Genomic DNA, 23,042 nt, shown 5'->3' with positions numbered 1-23,042 from the left:
TGCTGTCTACCCTGTCTGTACTCCAGTCCTTTGCTAAAGGTCACCTGATTGTATGTGGTGATTTCAATCTTCCGCTTAATCCTCTACTTGATACCTCTACGGGTAGGTCCCAGATCTCCTATGGTGCCTTAAATAAGGTCAGGAAGGCGCTTAACGCCTCTCTACTTTGTGATGTTTGGCGGATCCTCCACCCGACCGACAGAGACTATTCTTTTTTCTCTCACCCCCATAGCTCTTACAGTAGGATTGATTACATTTTCTTTTCTCATAACCTTCTCCCTTCCATTTCAGCAGCCTCGATTGGAGTGGCCTTCCTCTCTGACCATTCCCCGGTCTCTTGTGCTTTTCGCTCGCCTGTTGCCAGCATGCGGTCTAACACTTGGAGGTTGAATGAATCGCTCCTTCTTGATCCCCAATGTTTGGCAGAACTGAAACTTTCTACCTCGCACTTTCTTCAGGATCACTCTTGTGACACCTCCACTCCACCGATACAGTGGGAGGCCCTTAAGTGTGTCCTCCGCGGAGTGCTGATGAAACATGGTGCTCGTCTGAAGCGGGAAGCGGGACGGAAACTTCATTCCCTCCTGAGCGATCTGGCGTCCCTGGAAGCTCAGCATAAGCGTACACTCCAGCAGGCGACCTTGGCGTCTCTGACGGCCACTCGTCAGGAGATTAGGTCCCTTCTTGAGAGGAAGCATCAGCGGCTTTGCCTATTGGGTCAGCGCTCGTTCTATGAGTGGGGTAACAAAGCAGGCCGCCTGCTGGCACGGGCGGTGCGAGAGCGCCATACAGCCCAACATGTCATGGCCCTCAAAACGCCCTCTGGATCGATCACTCACTCCACATCTGTGATTGCCTCCACTTTTCAGGACTATTACAGCTCCCTCTACCATTTACCCCCGCCGGGACAGGTCCATCCGGCTCCTGCTGAGGGAACTTCCCTTCCCCACTATATCGCCAAAACTGCTCTCCCATCTCTGCGTCCGGAGGACGTGGCTATGCTTGAGGCTCCCTTCTCTGAGGCTGAGCTGGAACTGGGCATCGCCTCCCTTCCAGGGGGCAAGAGCCCAGGCCCTGATGGCTATACGGCGCGGTTTTTTAAGGTGCTTAAGGCGGAACTGGCGCAGCCGCTATTGCGCGCGTTTAACTCTTCCACTTCCGGTGCCCCCTTCCCCCCTGCCTTTCTTCAAGCTCATGTAACTGTTATACCCAAAGAAGGGAGGGACCCTCTGCTCTGTGCTAACTACAGACCAATCTCGCTTCTGAATACGGACGCTAAGTTGTATGCCAAGTTAATAGCCATTCGTCTGGGCCCTTTCATGGGAGAGCTTGTACATCCTGACCAAGTGGGGTTTATCCCTTGTAGGGAGGCCCGGGATAACACTCTGAGAGCCTTCTCTGCGATCCATCATGCGCAGCGTTTGCGAACTCCCATGATGTTGCTATCTCTTGACGCGGAGAAGGCTTTTGACAGAGTGGATTGGAGGTTCCTAGAAGCCACCTTGGCTCAGATAGGTCTTGGTCCCGCCATGATTATGCGTATTCAGGCTCTTTACAGCTCGCCTATGGCTCGGGTCCGGGTCAATGGCTCTCTTTCCTCCCCCTTCACTATTTATAATGGTACTAGGCAAGGCTGCCCACTTTCCCCCCTCTTATATGCGCTAGTGATGGAACATTTCTTAATCGCTATTAGGAATAACCCTGATATCCGAGGCCTGCAGATTCGTGATCGTCAGCTGAAGGTGTCTGCTTTTGCGGATGACGTTCTCCTGTTTATCACTAGCCCGCTTACTTCGCTTCCTTCTATCCTTAAGGAGATTAGTGTTTACAGCTTCTTTAGCAATTATAAGATTAACCTGTCGAAAAGCACGGCCCTAGATGTTTCGCTGCTGCCATCGGCCCTTGGTTCCTTGCGCTCTTCCTTTCCATTTTCATGGTCCCCTAGATCGATTAAGTACCTAGGGGTGCAACTACCCCGTGACTTGGGTGATGCGTATACACTGAATTTTCTTCCAATACTGCGTACCCTGCGGTGCGATCTTGAGCGCTGGGACACCAAGGGCCTCTCGTGGCTGGGACGCATCAATTTATTGAAAATGAATGTGCTTCCTAGGTTGCTATATCTCTTTCAAACTATCCCAGTGATCCTGCCCCCAGGTTTTTTCTCGGTGGTTAACAAGGCCTTTAAGAAATTCATCTGGGCCTCGAAACCCCCTCGTGTTGCCCGTAACACGTTGATACGTTACAAAAGAAGAGGAGGCCTGGCAGCCCCGGATTGCGCCAAATATTATTTGGCGGCGGTCGCTACGCGCATCCTTGACTGGCACCACTCAGCTCCGACCAAGCTCTGGGTTTCTCTGGAAGACTCGTTGAGCCCCGTTCCCCTTACTGCACTCCCCTGGCTCCATGAGAAATACTGGTCCGACGACAAACGGTATCCGCTTCCTTATGTGGCGCGCCAGACCATGGGAGTGTGTCGTAAGTATAGTGCCATGCGCCTTCTCTTTACTAACGATGGCCCTATGACCCCCGTTTCGGGTAATCCGGACTTTCCTGCAGCTCTGGGCTCTTCCTTTCTATCATACCGTGTGGGCTCTCCCATCCTCCGCTTTAAGCAGGTTACTTCATCTTCCTCGCTTCTCTCTCGCTTTGAGACTCTGACCCAAGCCTCATGCCCAGATACACTGCTCTTTTCTTGGCAATACTCCCAGCTTTCCCATTTTTATTCCTCTTTGCGGTCCTCCCGAGACCTTCATAGGCCTCTGTCACCATTCGAACGTCTCTGTATCTCCTCCTCTCCTCCCTCTCACATTGTCTCCCTTCTCTATGGTCTTTTGTTGGTTGGGGCTGAGGATTCGCCTCCGTCATTTATTAGCGGGTGGGAGAGGGAATTGGGGGTCTCGTTCCCCCCAGGTATGTGGTCATCGGCCTTTCGTGCGTGTCATACTTTCTCCATATCGTGTAGGGCGCAGGAGACCAACTTTAAGATACTTTCCAGATGGTATAGGGTTCCGGCCCTCCTACATGATATTTATCCCTCCACCTCTGATAGATGCTGGAGATGTCTCTCTGACTGCGGCACGATGGCCCATATTTGGTGGGGATGTCCTCTCCTTCGTCCCTTTTGGACTGGGGTCAGACAGGTTATTCGGCAGGTGACGGGGATTGATCTGGAAGATGACCCGGCTCCGCTACTCCTTTCACTATTCTCCCGTGTGTTTCGTAAACCCACCCGTAGACTTCTCGGCTTTTTATTGGTGGCGGCTCGATCTGTCATCCCCAGGCTATGGAAGTCTACGACCCCCCCTCGCTCATTTGTTGGTTGAATGAGGTCCTTGCCTTGCGAACTATGGAAACCCTGGTGGCTGAGCTCCGTCAGGATGATACCAAGCATCAACAAACCTGGCTCCATTGGAACCACTTTTATTATTCTGCCGACTTCCGTTCCCTCTTTCCCTCTGTGTCCCCTGTGTAATGTCCCCCTGCGTGGTTTGTTTGTTGAATTCTTCCTTATTTCCTCTGTCTATTGTTATTCATATTTTTGCTGAGGTTCTCGCATATGGTTTGTTCCCCAGCTCTGCTGCGCCAGAGCGTTTATCTGTTTTGTGCCCCTCCCCCTTCCCTTCCCTCCCCCTCCTTCATCCCCTCCTTTTCCCCCAAGTTTTGCCATTATTTGATACTTCTGTACATTATTTCCCCCTCCCGGTCCTCCCCCCCTTCGAAACCCCCCCCCCCCTTTTCTTTTTCCTCCCCCTCTCCAGTTTGTGTTAAAAAATTTTTGGAAAAACTTTCAATAAAACTTTTAATGTTGAAAAATAAAGGAACCTTCATTTTTACTATGGAGGCCCCTCTAATTGTATTAATATTCATCAAACCTTAACTCCTCTCCTTCTCAAAAAACTTCAAACACGGTTACCCCGCAGACCAACAAACAGCAATGTCCAAATTGTTATCATTAACAGCAAATATGGCATGCACCAGTTTGATGAAAGAGTCTGTTCAGGAAGTTCCAGGTGAGAGACAATGAAAAGGCTATTATAATTACTGGCCTGGTCAGTATAGGAGGATACCTCCAAAGAGCTAAATGCAAGACCAGATGTGGATGTAGATATAGAAGCGAGCCTTTCATCTGAGCTTTTATCTCGCACAGAGAACACCTAACAATTATCACAGGAAGCAAATTACTAAAACATCAAGGTAAAAAGCTGGAAGGACTACAATAGCAAAGATGTGTCAGATAAGATGTAAAATGGTGTAAATTATTAAGAGCAAACAATGAATGACTGTGACATCAAATCCTCATGGACATGCTACGAGCCAACACCTGATCCGTCATGTACATGTAAAATTACATCCAAACATTCACAGCACACATTTTATGCAATACCAATCCCAATCTCCCAATCTGCACAAGAACAATGAAGCAACATCATGTACTAACCCATCAAGAGCCAGCAATGCACAGAAATCTGCATTCTGCGCCCGGTGGATCCCACAGTGAATACTGATATTATGCTGGCCTCCTCCAGGGACCAGGCCCAACTTGTACCGCATTTCATATAACTCAATTATGGAAATATTTAAGTAATCATTGATGTTACCAAATAAAGATTTAAAGGTTAACTAACGTGTTACAAAAATACCATAGCTAAAACTGGAAATTTTCATGAACCCAGAAACTTCCCACTTCAGCTATTTGCTATAATAACTATAGTTATTATAACTCATAATGCAATACCAAAGGTAGTCATTTGTATTGTGTATGAGAAAAAAAAGTGGTTATTACTACTGGGGGCAGAAAAGAGCATTATTAAATCACTATTTTAAAAGGAGTTTTCTAGCCGCAAACTGATTTCTGATACTGATGACCTGTCCACAGGATAGGACATCAGTATGTGAGTATATCAACAGTCAGGGTCCAACCTGAAAGCTGCTAGTGGACAGGATGCAACAGGATTCAAGTAATAGGACTGGCACAGCAGCACCATCCTCTGTAGTGGTGGTTCTGGGTAATTGCAGCATCGCTCCTATTACTTGAATAGGAGCGGACTGTTCAGACTGACACTTCCTACAATCTCATTGAAGCAATATCCTCACTGAACACCTCTTCTATACTGGTGTATGTGTAGACTAAACCAAACCTGTGTCTACACATACACCAGTATAGAAGAGGTGTTCAGTGAGGATATTGCTTCAATGAGATTGTAGGAAGTGTCAGTCTGAACAGTCCTCACAACAGCAGAGTTTAGCGCTCGCCATCGACATTATCCTGAGATTGACAAACTGAAGAAGGTCTGTATATGACCGAAACGTTTTTGTTGGATGTAAATAAAAGTTCACAATATTTTGGAAGCATTAATTTGAGTGCAGGAAATTTATTTCTATTTGCTATGGCTATGAGAAGCCTTTTCCTGGCACCAAACTTCTTGACCGAGTGACGGCACATTAAGATTTTAATTGAATAGGAGAGGTGCTGCATTTTGTCCACTAGCTGCTTCTGGCACCCAGAAGCTGCTAGAACAGCTGATCTGTATGGAGTTTGGTGCTGAGCCATGACAGATCACATACTGAAATACCAGATGAGCAGTCCTGTGGATAGGTTATGAGTATTAAAAAACAAATCAAATTGGGGCCAGAAAACCCTTTAATTGATGTGATGTTTATTAGGTCTACTGTCTTTGATTCACTATGTAGTGTATTGGAGGTAGTCACAGTGTGGAGGTTGTGTACTATCTGGTCCTTGTATAGAGGTGGTGTTGGTCTATGATGTGTTTTGTTTGGTAACTGTCTGTATAGTGGTAATAATTCTCCCCAGTATAGCAGTACACACACAGCAGTTTCACAACAATATATATATATCTTTACAATTGTTTTTGTATTCCTGATCTTTTAAGACTATAGTAATGCCGCAGTAAGCGCAGCCCTGACTTCTGGCAAGCCAACACCATCATACTCAGTCATTTCAGGATATGGGGCCCGCTTTGAATTTTTCCCAGGGCCACACTAAAACTGGCCCTGCTTGTCAGTGTGTCAAGTCACATTATCTCCCCAAATAGTAAAATAAGAGGTATTGCCATCATCATCTTGTTGTTGCTACCCTACCTACAGTAGGTTTACCCAATAATATCTGTGACAGTGGGAGCGCCATTACTATTAACAGAGCTGACATTTTAGGTCTTATGTGAATTTTTCACATCAATAGTCAGATTACAAGGTGACTTACCTTCACTGCCAAGAAATTCAGTCCACTATCATTTGCTAAAGCTTTTGCAATCATTGTTTTAGAGCAGCCTGGAGGTCCATAGAGCAATATTCCCTTAGGTGGCTGTATTCCCATGCGAACAAAAGCGTCAGGGTGCTTCAGCGGCCATTCTACTGCCTGCTTTAGTTTAAGTTTAACATTTTCTAGACCTCCAATGTCTGACCACGATACCTGGAAAAAAACACAAAAATCAGATTGATAAAGTGGCACAAACCAACATCAGTCTATGTTGTGCTGGTAATGATATGACGCAAAAGAGCCTACTTCTAAGAAAAGTGAAATTGAATAAGGAAAGTTGATTAGATGTCTTCGCCTAATCTTTAAAAAAAAAAAAAAAAAGTGCACTAAAACCTAACTTTTATTAGTCTTTTAAAAGTATAAATATATCTCAAGTCCAAAAATCCTAAAACAAATGGCTAAACACAAAAAATAGTATTTGTGAATGTGGCTGATAACCCAATGAACTTAACCGTGTGTGTAAATAATTTCACAGACGCTGTAGGAATCGTAGACTGGCAGTATGAGCCGAATAAAACCAAGAAATAGCGGTCTTTACCAAGCCAAAACTGCCCAATAAGAGGAGGGTAGACATTAATCCAGGATTACGCCCCTCACAACTCCAGGTCTCTCTTACAACACACAAAATTGCAGACAGAGCAGAACTTACCTGTAAAAGACCAGTCTAGGTCTAACTAGAAATCAGACTAGAGAGCTTACATTACACGCTCCACCAATCTAGCCACATACAAACAAGCATATTTACCTCAGCAGAAAATTTTGACGCGTTTCTGCAGTGTCTTCCACACAGCTCATCAGAGGCAAGTATACGGAGGTAGCACAAGGAAGCTTCTAGTATATAAGGCACGGTTAAATGGCACTCTCACAAGCAGACATGTTAGCTGCCGGTCAGTCATGATAACCTAATCTTTACCTAATCTTTCACCTAATAGATATGTGTTCACCAAATCAAACATATAAAAGAAACTAGTCTGATGAAACACTATTGAAACTACGGTAATTGTCATTGATCATCATTAAAAACTAGGGGCCAAAAGCCTCATAAAAATATCCGGACTACACCAGGCTAACCCACATAATGCGGTGATAGGTGTGTACCTCCTTAGTGAAAGCCAGTGTGCTTCTTAGTGGTATATAGCTAGCTGTAGCACACTTCATTTTTTTTATTGTTTGTAGGCTGCACATTTCACAACATCTCAAGTATTAGGTGGGATGACAAATTGCACTCCATCTCAATTGCCAAGGTCCATCTGTTAGATCTTGCAATGGATCAAAGTCAAACTGCCAGCATATGTCTAATTCTACTATGCTTAGGCAGTGTGAGGCTATCTAGCCTTGATAGAAGTCTGGATTGATAGACTAGCAGCAGCAGTGGCATCTGGCACGTTTCCCCTCTGGGTTATTTCCCTAGAGGTTTGTGAGAGGTGTTAGATGTAGTTCAGGGGTCTATTAGCAATGCCCCTTTTTTATATTGCATCCCGCTACAATACATTCCTCCCTCCTAGTATTGAGCCGAGCTTCAGCATTAGTGCATAGCAATGCACAAACAGATGTCCATCTCTGTTTGATCCCCACTATTTTCATTAAACGGAATCTAGGAGAACAGGAGAGTTCTAAGTACTTTTTGTAAGCTATAGAATATTGCTGATGGCAAATATAAATAAATTGTTTAGATTTTTTTTTTTAACTTTCCAGAGTCCCTATATAGCTGTTATACCTTTTAGGGAAGGAGAAGGGCCAAAAGCACCCAGATCTCTTTAGGCCAAGGCCCCAAAGGACGATCCGCAGCTAGGTTCTTCCCGCAGCGCTTTAAACAGAAAGTTCACTGAGTTTTCCTCCACTGACTTTCTGTTATCATTATATCTACGGGGAAGCCGCCGGCGTTTCCAGAGATATAATTGACATGCTGTCCGCGCTGCATTTTTTTACCGGAAAGTGGGCATGGTATTCACATGAATCCCATCCACTTTGCAATTACTGTAACACACTGCAATTTTTCCCACAGCGTTTCTGCTGGAGGCAAATCGCAGCATTTCCGACTCGTGGGGCCCCAACCTTAAAAGCATTTTCCGGGAGACTGATATTGATGATTGAATCTTGGGATAGGTTCTTAATATCACATCAGTGGGAATCTAACAACCTGCAAACCCTGACAACCAGCTGTCAGAGGTGGTCATGGCGTCCACTTCACAGGTCAATAAATGACATTTATCTGCCACCCAGCCTGTTTGCACATCCTATTCAAGTGAGTGTGAGTAAGATGCAATACCAAGTAAAGCTGGTATATATGTATGACGCTATGCTTGGTATGCAGTACAGAGGTCACAGCGTTCAACTGAACACTGTAGGATTTTCAAAAAGCTGATAGTGCCGGGTGTTGGAAGCCCACAGTTTTGATATTGAAGACCTACAAGAATAGGTCATCCGTATAAAAATCCCACCCCAAAAAAGATTTTAAGGCAAGGTCTAGTATGCCAGGTCTCCAGTGTATACAGCATTGCAAGTATAGGAGGACAATGAGGTGGAAACACTACAATAATATTTTTTCACTCTATTTGCCACTCTTTTTGACAAAGAAAAAGAGGAAATCATAGTGTTGCATGCTCTTTCCTTTCATTATTATTTCTTCATACACCTCAGATTCTGGGGTGGAAAAAATGACATTAACAGAACATCATATTTGTAAGGGAAGGTGTGTGAAATACAGTGATGGCATCAGAATAGACCCATTACATATCTGTATCAAACACCTCATAAAAGAAAAGGCTGAAAAAGAAAACTACACTTCCACAGGCAATACTGCATAGTTGTCCAATCCTTGCCCAGTTGCTGGTTCTCAATAGGCACCGTACAAAAACTATTAAAATATGTACACTTGATATTATGTATCTGGACTTCAACCAATATGAGACCAATAAGTGCAGAGCTCTGGTAATGTCAAATCTTGAGACCATATGTGATCTTGTGCGATATTTTTAGCCTGGGGTTTCATGTGTCAAACAGAATATCTTACACACTTCCACAAAGGAAACTTAATCCTACTTTTACCAAATTGCAACACATTGGGATCACCTGCTTATTTAACTAGCTTCATGAGCCTTTCCTCAATAGGAGTTTACAAGAGAGAAGTCTGCATGGATTAATTGCTCAGAAATGACTAGACACGCAACAGCATCTCCAGATGTTCGAACCGGAGAGCCAAAAGGTTTAGGTTTGCAGAGTCCTGTTACTGGAATCTGAAACTATACAGGAAAACAGAACTCACGCCAGTGGAGGAAATTATTTTTCCCTTTTCTAATATTTTCATCCTGATACTGGGATTGCAGTGGGGGCAGGTACTATATTGTTCTTCTTGTTCAGAATGATATTACATTTTCTGGACATGTATGTTGCAGATTTACCACAGTATAATTGCACATCGAAAAATCTGCAGTGCAGAACAGAAGCAGATTGTGGATGAGATTTTAAAGAAGCTCTATCATTGGGAAAAGTCATTTTTAACTAAGCACATCCTTGCATAGCCTTTAGAAAGGCTATTCCACACCTACCTTTTGTATGCTAATTACCTCAGTAGTTTTTGAATGAGCCCGATTTTATTCTTATGCTAATTAGCCTCCAGCGTGCACCCCGGAAGTGTCTGTGAGCACCCTCTGCTATTCTCTCCTATGTGTGTGTACAGCACAGGCTGCTGCTGCTGCTGGTGACTCATCTCCCTGCTCTCACACACATAGGAGAGAATAGCAGAGACAAGTGCTGCTGAGAACTTCCTGTGCTGGGTGGAATCTAATTAGCATATGGTGGAATCTAATTAGCATATGAATAAAAACGCTCAATCAAAAACTACTGAGGCAATTAACATACAAAAGGTAGGTGTGGAATAGACTTTCTAAAGGCTATGCATGTATGTGATTGGTTAAAAATGACTTTTCCCAATGATAGAGCCCCTTTAAGGGATATTCCCTTTCTGGTAAATCATGGCTGAGACTAAAATAACTAGCCACAAGTCCAGAACAGGGCAAGATATATAGAAACAGGCAAGTGACCATGCAGTTTGCTCTGCTGCGCTATGCTGTTTCTGTAGTTCCCATTCACCCATGAAAATGATAGAAACAGTACAGAGCATCGCCACTTGTCTGTTTGTTCAAGTCCTGTCCTGGTGGTTAAGACTTATTACTGTCTTGGTTAAATCATCTCATTAAAGAATATGCAAATATGACCTCCTTGATGGAAAAAGGAGAACATGCTATAGCAAAACTTTTTGGTTAGCTCCCTATAGATCGATACCAGCCTAGCCAGAATATCTCCTCCAAAAGGAAGATAAACACATTTGTGGTCAGCTTTTTAAGGGTTATTGCCCCTCATCAGTACGAAGCAAGATACTGGATGGCAAAGTCAGAGGATACAGACGTGGGTCAGAAGGGCACTCTGTCTCTTTGAAATAACTATTGACTTTTCAGGCTGCCTTGTGGCGTGATGGGTCTTCCGTTGGATCCAGAGAAGATATTCTGTTTTGGCTTTATTCCCAGGTCATGCACTAGGTTTCAAGAAAACCAGGTATTGATCTATAGGGAGTAAACTTCCCAAGACACGAGCAACTACTCTTTTTTCCAACAAGGAAGGCAAAATTGCATATTCTTTCCCCAGAATCCTTATCAGTTCATGTATGGTCTATAAGACTCTGTACATTGCAAGGTGGACTCAAAACATAATAAATAGGTTGGGGTCAGCTGAATCAGTTTTTCCTCTTTTCAATTGCCGAGATATCACAGGTTTTTTTGTAAATATGCAAGTGAGAATTATCCCAAATTGCTGAAGTACTTTGGATCCTGTAATAGGCGCTGCTTCACTGATTCCGATCCAGTTAGATTTTTTCCTGTAGCCACCACTGTTCCCGAGCAATCAGTGCATTTAGTTTTGGAGTGTAACATGTTAATAAGGCTCTGTACTATCAAGTACTGATTGCTCGGGAATGGTGAGGGCTAGAGGAAAAAAATCCACTGCCACCAGAATCAGAGGTATGGCAACTATTACAGGATACAAAGAACTTAAATTGGTGGAGGTTATGAAGGAGTCGCTTTAAATATACATGTCAATTTATGCTGCAGATAACTGGTTTGAAATTAATAATAACTTTGCTGCAAAATTTGTTTGTAGCACATAGTTATGTCAAGTTACTGCTGAACTTGAAGTGCCAGGTCACTTTTAACGTCATGATATAACACTTTAAATGGTACCTGTCACCAAGCACTAAATGCTAAAGAATATATCAGATTGACTTCCTGATCAGTGTTTCATTTTTGTTATTTAAAATTCATCCCCCAATTTAACAGATATGGCCTAAGGTTATTTATACAGTACTGTGAAAAATTTTAGGCAGGTGTGATAAAAATACTGCAAAGTAAGAATGTTTTTAAAAAATAGAAGTGTTAACAGTTGAACAAAATTAATTGAACACAAAAAAGAAAAATCTAAATCAAATCAATATTTGGTGTGACCATATTTTGCCTTCAAAACAGCAACAATTCTTCTACGTACAAATGCAGATAGATGAAGGAACTTGGCAGGGAGGTTGTTCCAACCATCTTGGAGAACCAAATACAAATCTTCTGTTGACTTCCTCAAATCCTTCTGTCTCTTCATGTAATCCAAAGCAGACTGGATAATGTTAAGAACAGGGCTCTGTGGGGGTTAGATCACAACTTCCAGGACTCCTCCTCCAAAAAGTGGTCACAGCAAATATTGATTTGATTTTGATCAATATTGATATCTTTTGAAGGGATTTATAAAAAAAAAAAAAAAAAAAAATACACTAAACAGATGCCAGATGCAGATGTAAACCCAGCATTAATATCCAGCTACAATTTATGGGTTATGCATACAGCATATTAAATATGATATTGCTACAGATAATGTATCTCTGTTTTGACACAAAAGTCACATTTGGAGACATTCAGAGGACATTGAGGACAAGTCTTACATACATTGGGCACATCCACCGCTACCTCCCGCATGGCACTGGGTCTGACGACTTTCATTGCTTGCAGGAAATCATTCATAGAGATTGCCACAGAGGCAGCCAAGTCACTGTCTGATGGGCTGCCCATCTCTCCTAGTTTTCTTCTTAGAGCATTCGAGCCTGCAATGGAAACCAGTCAGTCATGAATTCTGCTGCTGACAAAATGGCCATTATACTACACTCATTGACAAAAAAAATAATGCACCCAAAAAGAAATATAGGTAAACTGTTACTAGTGTTGTCAGAATGGGCACCAGGTCTTGCCACAATAGTGTGCAACAGTGCTTAAACCACCGTCATATAAAAAGGCACTCAAAGGCTAGTTCTGGGTAGTATACCTCTTTTCGAGGGATCAATAACTACTAGACATGCCTCTATGACAGACCTGGGCATTGTACGGCCTGCGGGCCTACATTTGGCCCTCTATCTCTGACCATCCCATGTGAGATCATTTTACAGGGGCGTTCCCCCTGTGTTCTGAGCTCAGCTTTGTCATCCATCCAGCGCCGCCTTTCTTCTGCTCAGTTGGCTATTCTCCTCCTCTTCTTAAATGAGACCACTATAAAATGGCCAATCAAGCATTGTGAGATCAACTGCAATGTCAGCTTTCATAACCTACAAGTGTGTAGGAACTACAGATCCAACTGCAACAAATGTGGGGAAATGTGCCACAGGTTACCATACATAATCTGTATGCCTTCAAGTCCAACCACATCTCATCTTGTATCAAAGCAGCCAGCCCAACAGGGAACTAGAGCCTCATTTGAACTGTTTTTCCCCCACAATAAAATGGCTTAGCCTAAAGAATGGAACACAAAGTATTTTTCTTTAACAAGTGTGAGAAGATGACAGGCAGAGTAGTGGAATCACGCTATATCTCTGCCAGATTTCTAACTTATGTGTGGTCCAGTGCTGGTCTTAAGTAGGCCTCAGCCCCAGGTGTGGGTCCTAGGCTCATTACTGGGCCAGAAAAGGCTGCAGATCCTGCACTTCATTGCAGATCCAGTGAGTGAGAGGAGTCATCTGGATCTGTTCTCTTGCTCCAAGTCCAGTGAGACTGTATCATGCCGGTTGGTTTGTTCATGTGGCTGTTAGTAAGCCACAGGTGTAGTTAGTTTGTTTATTAATACTGTTTAGTTAGTTGCTCAGACAAGCAGGATTTTGTTTTCTTATTGTTTTGCCTGAAGTTAAGGCTGTATTTTATTTTGCTTATTTTGTGCCTGACATGAAGGTTTTTTGGTTTTTGTTTTTTTTAAATAAAGTAAACCTGTTTCCTGCACATAAGGGGTGCTGTATTAGATCTGAACGAGTCCTTTAGTCAGTATGTCAAATCGAACACTGAGTAGCACAACAATCATTAAAGAGAATACAGAAACATAGCTTTATATATTCTATTTACTAGTGTTTCTACCTCCCATACCCCAGGTCCTGGGTTTCATACCCAATAGAGAAACAATGGAAGGAAATGCAAATAAATTATGAAATTTACAATAAATACAAAAAAAAAAAAAAAAAACATAACATTTTTTATAAGACATTTGATGTTTATGGTATACAGGCGTCTCCTTTTGACATGTGGTGGACATTCTTTCATAGAAATCAAAAGTATCTATATGAAGTACTCCGATGACTCTACTATAGTAGGCCTTATCACTGATGGTGACAATAGGGAACACAGAGACTTAAACCGGGACTTTGTTGAATGGTGCCAGCAGAACCACCTCAGGATTAATGCTGGGAAGACCAAGGAGATGGTGGTGGACTTTAGTAAACGGAGTAGTGCTCCGACCCCAATGGAGATCCAAGGGACATGCATTGAGATAGTCAGGACCTATAAGTATCTGGGTGTGCTCCTAAATAATAAACTAAACTGGACTGATCACCTGGAGGCGCTGCACAGAAAGGGTTACAGCAGACTCTACCTGCTCAGGAGGCTGAGGGCCTTCGGAGTCCAGGGGCCACTTCTTAGGGCCTTTTTCAACTCTGTGGTTGCTTCAGCCATCTTTTTCGGTGTGGCCAGCTGGGGGAGCAGTATATCAAGCAGGGACAGAAATAGACTTGACAGGCTGATCAGAAGGGCCAGCTCTGTCCTGGGGATCCACCTGGACCCAGTACAGATGGTGGGTGACAGAAGGATACTGTCCGTGGTGAGCTCCATGCAGGAGAAGAAATCCCACCCCATGTATGGGACCTTGATGGGACTTGGCAGCACTGTAAGTGACCGTCTGCTTCACCCCAAGTGTGAGAAGGAGCGCTATCGCAAGTCCTTCCTTTCAACCGCGATCAGGCTGTATAATCTACATCAGACCAAGTGAAGATCACTCCGTACAGAAAACTAATGATTATGATTACGAAGTCTTCCTTCTTCTGTTGCTTAGCTGCTATGTACTCCTAGTATATCTTCTCTTCTCAGCTTATGTGTGTCTACTTCCGTAATATATTACTGTGTATTATCCTGTATCTGTATTACTATGCTGCTGTTTCATACTGAAATTTCCCCACTGTGGGACTATTAAAGGATTATCTTATCTTATGTCTTATATCATTTCCATATGTCATTACAAATATCGAAATGAACATAAAAAACTGTGACAAAAAAGAAATCTCAAAAAAGATGTTGGGATAAAAAGAGGAGCACTGTGATTCTATCACCCAAAAGACCATATAAACCTTGAGGCTGCCTTGAGGTTCTTGAAATTATTGCACCAAAATAGAAATGTGAAAAGGGGAAGGATAAGTTGTTTCCTAAAAACAATCCCTCCCTCCTTGAATGCAAGCTGGATTTTTGATCAAATGACTGTCTTAGGTCCAGCTTCTCTAACCTCTAACCTCCACCAATCAACTATTATCATTGCTTTAGAAATGCTGCTCGTTTTGCCTATTATGTGAATGTATTCCTCCCATTGTTTACACAGCGTTACCATAACCACAGACCTGTAGGACAAGTGATGGCACTCACTCACTGCTCTTGCTGGAAGGACAACCAGTTCAGCTAATTGCGTTTGCTAATAAAGCCCGGTCTATTATCTCTCTATGTAAACACACAGATAACGCTGAGTCCATCTCTACAAGCATGTGTTATGTCAGTCCAGGTAGCTGCAACGGGGCTAAGGAATAGCAGTAGGAAATCTCGCCCTGCACTACTCCCACTAGCTATCCCGGTCCCTGCCTCACGGGTGTGGGTCGGCTGTTCTCAGGCTAAGCCTGACCCCGACAGCTCCTCTCTCACTGATACCGTAGGCCTAGAGGGAAGTGGGAGAAGGAATGCCCTATAAGAACTCTAGGGACTGGAGACTAAAGGGGTCACCCCTAACGAACAAGTGAAGCTGCTACTGACAGGGACTGACAAGGGTGTGCGCTGACTAAAAACACAAGCAGCACACAGGAAAAATGTGGGAAAGGATTCCCCCAAACCAATATGGGAAGGAACTTTACACTAGGAAACAAACACAGGGAAACTGAGTAGAAATCAAAGGATAAGGCAATTCACTCACACAGTCAATAACACACAGAGGTAGGATTGGTGAACACAGAAGGGAAAACACACAAACCAACTTGTTCACCCAAACCTCCCAAAAACCAACCACGGAACTTCCTCTATCCCAGATAACCACCTACTCCTCCTGCTAAGGTCTAGCTCTGTAAAAGAGACACTCAGCACAGAACCATGGGAGGCATGGGTTTAAATACAGAGTAGAGACCACTCCTCCCAGGTGCAAATGGGAGGACAGACTAATCAACCAGGAAATAAAGCTGCCTACCATCAGTGCGCGCGTGCAAGTCAGAAGGTGTGCACCAATACCCACGACAGGACAACCCCGCAGCGCCAGGATGCCACCCCAGACACCGCGCAGCCAAAAACTCCCCAGGTAAGAAAAATAGAAAGCAATGAACCAAAATACTCCTAACAGCATGTGCATATTATCTGATCTGCAGAAGTATTGCAATACTTCTCAGGCCCATTCATCAAGGGTAGGGGGGTAGAGAAATACAAGAAGTGAGAAGAAGAGACTGCAAGCAAAGTTCTGAAACAGTGAAATGAGAAATTCCCTACGTTGTGGAAACGTGGCTTTTTTTGTTACACATTTTGTTGCAATTTTTTGAGCCATAGCCATGAGTGGATTGAGCAAAAGGTAGAAATATAAGAGCTTCCTAAATATTTCCCTTTCCATTTGTAGCCATTCTTGGCTTTGGTTCAAAAAACGCAACACAATCTGCAACAACAACAAAAAAAAGCTGTGTTTCCGCAACGTGGGGCCTTAAAGTTATTGCCAAAATAAGAAAAAGTGAAAAGTAAGCTTGAAAAAGCACCCAAGAGTTGTGAAACAATTGTTGCTGTGTTGTTCCATCTAGCATGCCTCTCTCTTGCTTTATTGTTTTTAACTGAAGATGCAATAAACGTTACAAGTTTGTAGAATGCCACGCGTGTGTGTGTGTGTGTCTATATATATAATATATGTATGTATGAACTATGCAGTACCCTTATGGAGGCACTGGCTTTAATCCGACCACGCTTTACATTTTGGGCTAGTTCATACAGGCTAGTGATCGGCGTATTTTGGTTGAGAATCAGGACCGTGTTTTGGTCAGAATCAGGACCAAAATGCGCCTGCCTCAGCCAGCCATTGCACCACTACTTGAGCACACCAGTCTGCTATGACAGTACTGACCACTTCTCTCAAAATGTGACCATACAGCTGCATCAGTTCCTTTAATTGTTAATGCCCTAGCATTTTCCAATAAAAGCTGCTGATGCTGGGAGTCTGGTCACATAAGCAACCACTTCCATGTGGCTTTGCTTTATAAGGAGGCAAACTTACCAAAATAAAGTAATACACTAACAATATATTAGTAAACTGTATATCCTGGCGTTTCCTGAATACATTTAAAGCAACCAACCCCTTTAAAAGTAGCTGTAAATAGCTACCTCTAGTGGTAACTATAGGCTGATGTAATTTTACCATGTTATTCTATGGCTGCATGAAGAGCTGTATGTCATAGAAAAAGCATGTTGGAAAACCATTTCCAATAACATTTGTGCCACCTCAAACCAGTAACGAAGTAACAAGAGAACATTTCTGTGCTTCCATCATGGCACCAATGACTAACAATCGGTCTTAAATGGGTAGAATTTTCATATGACTAGAAATATACTGTGTCCTTTGTAATGTATCCTGATATTTATTTGCTTTAGCATTACAAAGGATCTGCATATAAACATCTACTTCAGTAGCAATTCTAATATGTTTGCTGATATAAAGGTATAGGATACACATCTCAGTGCCCAGTTGTGTTCGTGGAGAGATAGTAAAGTAAAACAAAGAAACGAAAATAAAGTGAATGTATACATAGATCCCTTCCTAAATCCTGTTAATGAGACCCAATGTGCTGTAACCTGACATAAAACTGCGCCATGTAGCATCTGGTGCCTACACAGAAAGGCTGGAGAGCTATAAAAGGGCATGAACACCTGCCCTGACTCCCCAGGCTCTGTTACAGAATCACAAATATTTGCCATACAGACTTCCTGTAATGTGGCACATTCATAATGAACAGGATACGCTACAATATCAATAAAAACATTCCAGGAGGCCAGCTGGAGAAGAAAGAGAGAGCAGCAGTCTTCAGGCAAAGGAAATGCTACAAATATCTTCCCTATTGTGAGCGCAGATCATATTTTGGAGCTAATTATTTGAAGAAGCCCAATGGCAATGGCAGACAAGTCCTAACGCTACATAGGTCATCGTATCCACCATGTGAATGCAAATTATTAACAGGGTCATGGCTGCAAAACTAACTGACCTATTTTATCCTTTATAGCAATGGAAATACTGCTTTCTATAGGTAATACTCTACATATACAGTTAGAAGAAAAACAAAGTGCACCCTTGTTGAATTATATGGCTTTATGCATGAGGACATAAAAAAATCTGTTACTTAGAAAGTCTTAAAATTAGATAAATACAACCTCAGATGTACAACACACAATAGATTACACCATTTGTATTATATCCTGATGCATATAAATCAAAGTGGTTGTGCTTTGTTCTTTATGAGCTATACCAGTGGTTTGTTTACTTTTTAATGGAAGAAAAAGTCCTGCGTATAGGACTTTGTCTTCTTTCAGTCAAGTAAAAGACATGATGGAAGAAAGCTTCTGTCATGTTCTTTCCATCTAGGTAAATGCAGACAGACATCTAACAGAGGGATCTCCCGTCTGCATCTGTTTTATTGTCCGCTGCTCTCATCCTGTGACGGATGAGTGTAACGGACTTTAAGTAATGGATATTAACAAAAGTAAGTAATGGACATTAAAGGGTTTTTCTAGGCAGAAAATCTATTATTATTATGTATTTATTTTTTAGAAAGGTCTGTTAGTGCTAGTAACGGGTTAATAAGTACACCCATATACCTTTAGCAGTGTTTGAAGTGATTTCTGTGTGTCTCTGGTTGCTGCTGGCATCCTCTGCCTTTGTTTAAAAGGTGTTAGCTTCCTGCGTAGCTGCTACACTAGTTCCCTCTCAATCAGCCCCCCCTCTGTCACTCTGCCCCCCCCCCCCGCTCAATTCGTTACAAAACCCTCCCCCAGTCTCCCAAGCCCAGTGATCCAGCCCATTACTATCCCCGCTCACCCTCCCCCAGTCTCCCAAAGCCCAGCGATCCTGCTCATTACTAGTCCCTTCCACCCTACCCCATCTCCCAAGCCCAGCAATTCCACCCATAATTAGCCACTCCCACCATCCCCCAGTCTCCCTGACTAGGAGGAGTCGTTCCCTGAACACAGGAAGGCTTGGTAAGTATTGATGGGGATAGGGAAGAGTAATGGTGATATTCTACTTCTGAAGCTGTGAAATGAAACATCACCAGGTTATCAGAAAGTGTCCCTGGAGTGGTCACATAACTGCTCCAGGGATATGGGTAATTATAGATTTATTTTTATTTTTTTTTAAATAGACGTAAATTAGAAGATTGGTGTAGGGAGGGAGTTTAGTTTAAGGGTTAATTCTCAGTTTATCCTGGACGACCCCTTTAAGTGTGAACCCTCCATAACCTAATTCAAAGGGACTAATCCGTGCCAGCTAATCTGCCATATTTTCTATGCGGCATTTGCAGGAATAAGTAGAAGATGCTCATTCTCACAGAAATACAGTTTACATGCATGTAGCATCCAAATGCAAGAATATGGTTATAGTAAATACATGATTGTATATAAACACATGTGAACTATAAATCATCGAACGAGAGATGTATCCCCATTGTGTTGTTATTATTAAACCCACAGAAAAGAAGAAATTTTGATCTATTTATGTTTCTAAAATCCAGTTTCCCCCTCTCCAAATCAGGGAATGAGTGATCAAAGCTTTCCAAACAAAGCCTGAAGTCATTCGAGTAAAATGTGCGTGCACAAGCCACTTCTGGGGTCATCATTTAGCTGGAAATATTTTTTACATTGAGCGATAATAAAAAGCAGACAGGGAATAAGAGCATGTATTTTCCTGTTTCCTTGCGCTGTTTTCATAATCATAAGTCTCTCCACCCACATTACTCCAGTGCTGAAACCTGACCACACAAAACCTAATAAGATGTATCGGGCTGCACAACATACCACAACAAACCCGCAGCAAATCTCAAATGTGCGTGCAATTGTATTTTCTTCCCAGACACACACTGCAGGGAAAATCATATGTCAACTGTAAGATCCATAATCCTACTAAATTACACATGCAAAACCACATACAACCTAAATATTGCATACAGCCGTGGCTCTCCCATGGCTAGATTTTTCAAAAGGACTGGATAATTCCAGAGATTATTGAGACTATGATTACAATCACATGACTTCCCTTTCAGCTTCCAACTAAGCACCAGAAAAGAAAACAACTTCTAGCACAGGCCTCACATGGGAAAACAACAGGTAGATCACTTAGAAGTGTTGGCATACATATTACACTGCGTAGTTATTGTGTAGCTGTTGTCTGTTGATCACTTGAATTGTATATCAGCACTGGATTCATAGCTCTAAACTTCCTTTCTAAGCAGGAAAGAAACTATTGGCTGGGGGCAACACTGTGGCTCACTGGTTAGCACTGCAGCCTGGCAGCACTGGAGTCCTGGGTTTGAATCCTGCCAGGAACAACATCTGCAAGGAGTTTGTCTGTTCTCCCCTTGATTGCGTGGATTTCCTCCCATTCTACAAAGACATTCTACAAATGTACAAAGACATTCTCCAAATGTACATTGTGATCCCTATATAGGGCTCACAATCTACAAAAAAAAGAAACTACTGGCTGTGTTCCTTACAGCTCAGGGGTGTCCCAGGTTTGGGTCCTCACATCCCAGTAATGACACTAGGCTGCACCAGGAAACATACTGGAATACCGCACATTATTGATGATATGAAAGGTCCTCTTTAAATATAAACATGCACTATCCTGCCGCGGATAACGCGGCTGACTCAGCTGCGGCGTCTGCAAATCGAGACATGCTCCTTTTTAAGCCCATTCACTCAGGCCTAATCAGGAGTGGGATGCCGCACCAAAAGAACCACACGGCGGAAAACTTTTCTGCCATGTGAACTACCCCTTAACTTTGCATACTGTTTGTCCCAGACAGCATTACCTGACCTATAAAACACCCTACACTCAAGGGGATAAAGTAAAAAGTGATACTTGTTACTTTCATATAATACAAATTCAACTGCTAGCTCAAGTCTTTTATGGCATCTTCTAAGGCTGGTCTTACACGACCGTAGTTTTGCACCGCAAATGGTCCGCAATTGCGGGTTCAAAATTGCGGACCATTTACGGTCCCATAATTTTCTCTGAGGCCTCTTACACGATCGTAGATTTTGTCAGTGATGTGGCAAGCCGCAACCGTGGTCCGGACAGCATTGTCCGTAATGGCCGTCCTTTTACGGCACGGCACGGCAGGTCCAATAGAAGTCTATGGGCGCGTGCATTTTTGCGGATATACACTGAACATACATCAGTGTATATCCGCAATTGCGGATATCAACATGTGTGTTTTGTTTTTTGCGGATCCGCATAATACTGATACACACGGAACGTTGCACATGCACTTTGCGGATGTCTGCGGAATTAATTATTAAAGTGAAATTTGTGTTGCGGATCCGCAAATTGCGGACCGTAAAAACCACTACGGTCGTGTAAGACCAGCCTAAACCTGGAAGAGATCTGTCCTACCAATGAATTCCCTGTGAACATCTTGGCAACTGGTTCTTTCCACAACTGGTTCTTTCTACAAACATCATGGACTTAAAGGGGTTTTCCCATCTCAGTGTTTCAGCAGTCTTCCTACAGTCTGTTCGTTTCACTTCCTGTATTTCTCTCCCCTCTCCTCCCTCTTGCTGAACGGGACACACAATACTTATGCAGATCAGATAATATGCAGATGCTTGCACAGAATATACTCAGTGTTATCTGTGTGTTTACATTGAGAGATAACAGACTGGGCTTTAAATCAGAAAACTGCCATTAGCTGAATGATTGCCCTGCTGGCAAGAGCAGTGAGCGACGTCACTTATCCTATAGGTCCGTGGATATAGGAACGCTGTGAAAAAATGGGGAGAATAAGATCACACAGCAGACAAAGAAGAATTTCTAAAGCAATATATTTAGGAAAACTTTTAAATTTACATAAGTTATCAATATAAAAAAGATCCTTGAGATGGGACAACCCCTTTAAACATTTTCATGTTAAGGTCTTCTTTTTCTCTATTCCTACTGACTTGTATAAACTAAGGTTATCCAAGGTCTCTAGTAACTCATTCAGCTATATAGCAGTAGTATAAAGACGCAGATGCGCAGTATTAGGAAGATGGAACTCCAGAATGAAGTTTACAGTTGCATACCAGAAAACTCAGCAATCCTCAAAACACAGATACATACAGAGCACTATTAGCTGACAAGTAAAATATGCCATTGAATAACCTCCTCAGGTTTTTTGTAGGTCTGGATTTAATATTTGCTAGCTGCAATCACTTGAAAATCTGCTCTTTCCTTTAATACTTGTCCATTTGCCCTAGGTTACCATACTGAATGAGGATGTGGTTTTGTGGTTTGTTCATTCTCTTTCCTGGTAGCCTCAGATTTATTTGGATGTCTGTTATGTGTTATACATTTTGTAAGGAGGCATAATTCTTTTCCGAACAATTATGGTTTCCTAAAATGTAATTATTCCTTGTGTTAAATATGAATGAGGCTCTTGACAACTTAGAGAAGTCCTTAGAAACTGGGACAAATTTTTGGCTGTTGAAAGGTGATGTGGGTGGATGTACACACTTTCATAGCGCTTCAGGGCTTTAAGGGGCAGGAAGCTCTACTGTTTTTACAGCCATAAAGGTGGGATTTGCCAACAGCCCCCAGCATATAAGGATGTAGAAAACAGAATCACGGAAGTCAGGTACACTGTTTACAGATATGCTATATATACACACACACTATATGGACAAAATTATGGGGTCTGCCATTTTGTGACTCAAGTGTTGTGGTTCCTAGAGGCTTTTACTATTCTACTAAGCTCCTACTAGTAACACCACTCACAGCTGATGATGGGGAAGAAATGTAACCATCTGACTTGCATTGCAATGCTGGCATCCTAGTTATGGTACTATTGTGGAATTCAATGAGCTCTTTCAATGATCCATTCTTTCAGAAATGTTTAGAAAAGCAGATAGCTGATGAATTTTATACACCTGTGGCAATTGGACTGAATAAAACACTTGAA

General features: G+C 42.6%; 1 protein-coding gene across 1 annotated transcript in view; it reads right to left on the bottom strand.

Moving 5' to 3' along the window:
* The window catches only part of AFG2A (AAA ATPase AFG2A), a 262,459-nt gene that overhangs the window by 193,225 nt on the left and 46,192 nt on the right, over positions 1–23,042 (bottom strand). The window contains exons 10-11 of the mRNA XM_075287104.1: positions 12,262–12,416; positions 6,224–6,433 (exon numbers count right to left, since the gene is read on the bottom strand). Coding sequence (XP_075143205.1) covers positions 6,224–6,433; positions 12,262–12,416 — 365 coding nt within the window. The remainder of the gene's footprint in view (positions 1–6,223; positions 6,434–12,261; positions 12,417–23,042) is intronic.

The sequence above is a fragment of the Leptodactylus fuscus genome, chromosome 1 (assembly GCF_031893055.1).
Source record: "Leptodactylus fuscus isolate aLepFus1 chromosome 1, aLepFus1.hap2, whole genome shotgun sequence".
Taxonomy (NCBI): Eukaryota; Metazoa; Chordata; class Amphibia; order Anura; family Leptodactylidae; genus Leptodactylus; species Leptodactylus fuscus.
This window is presented reverse-complemented; position numbering and strand designations above follow the sequence as displayed.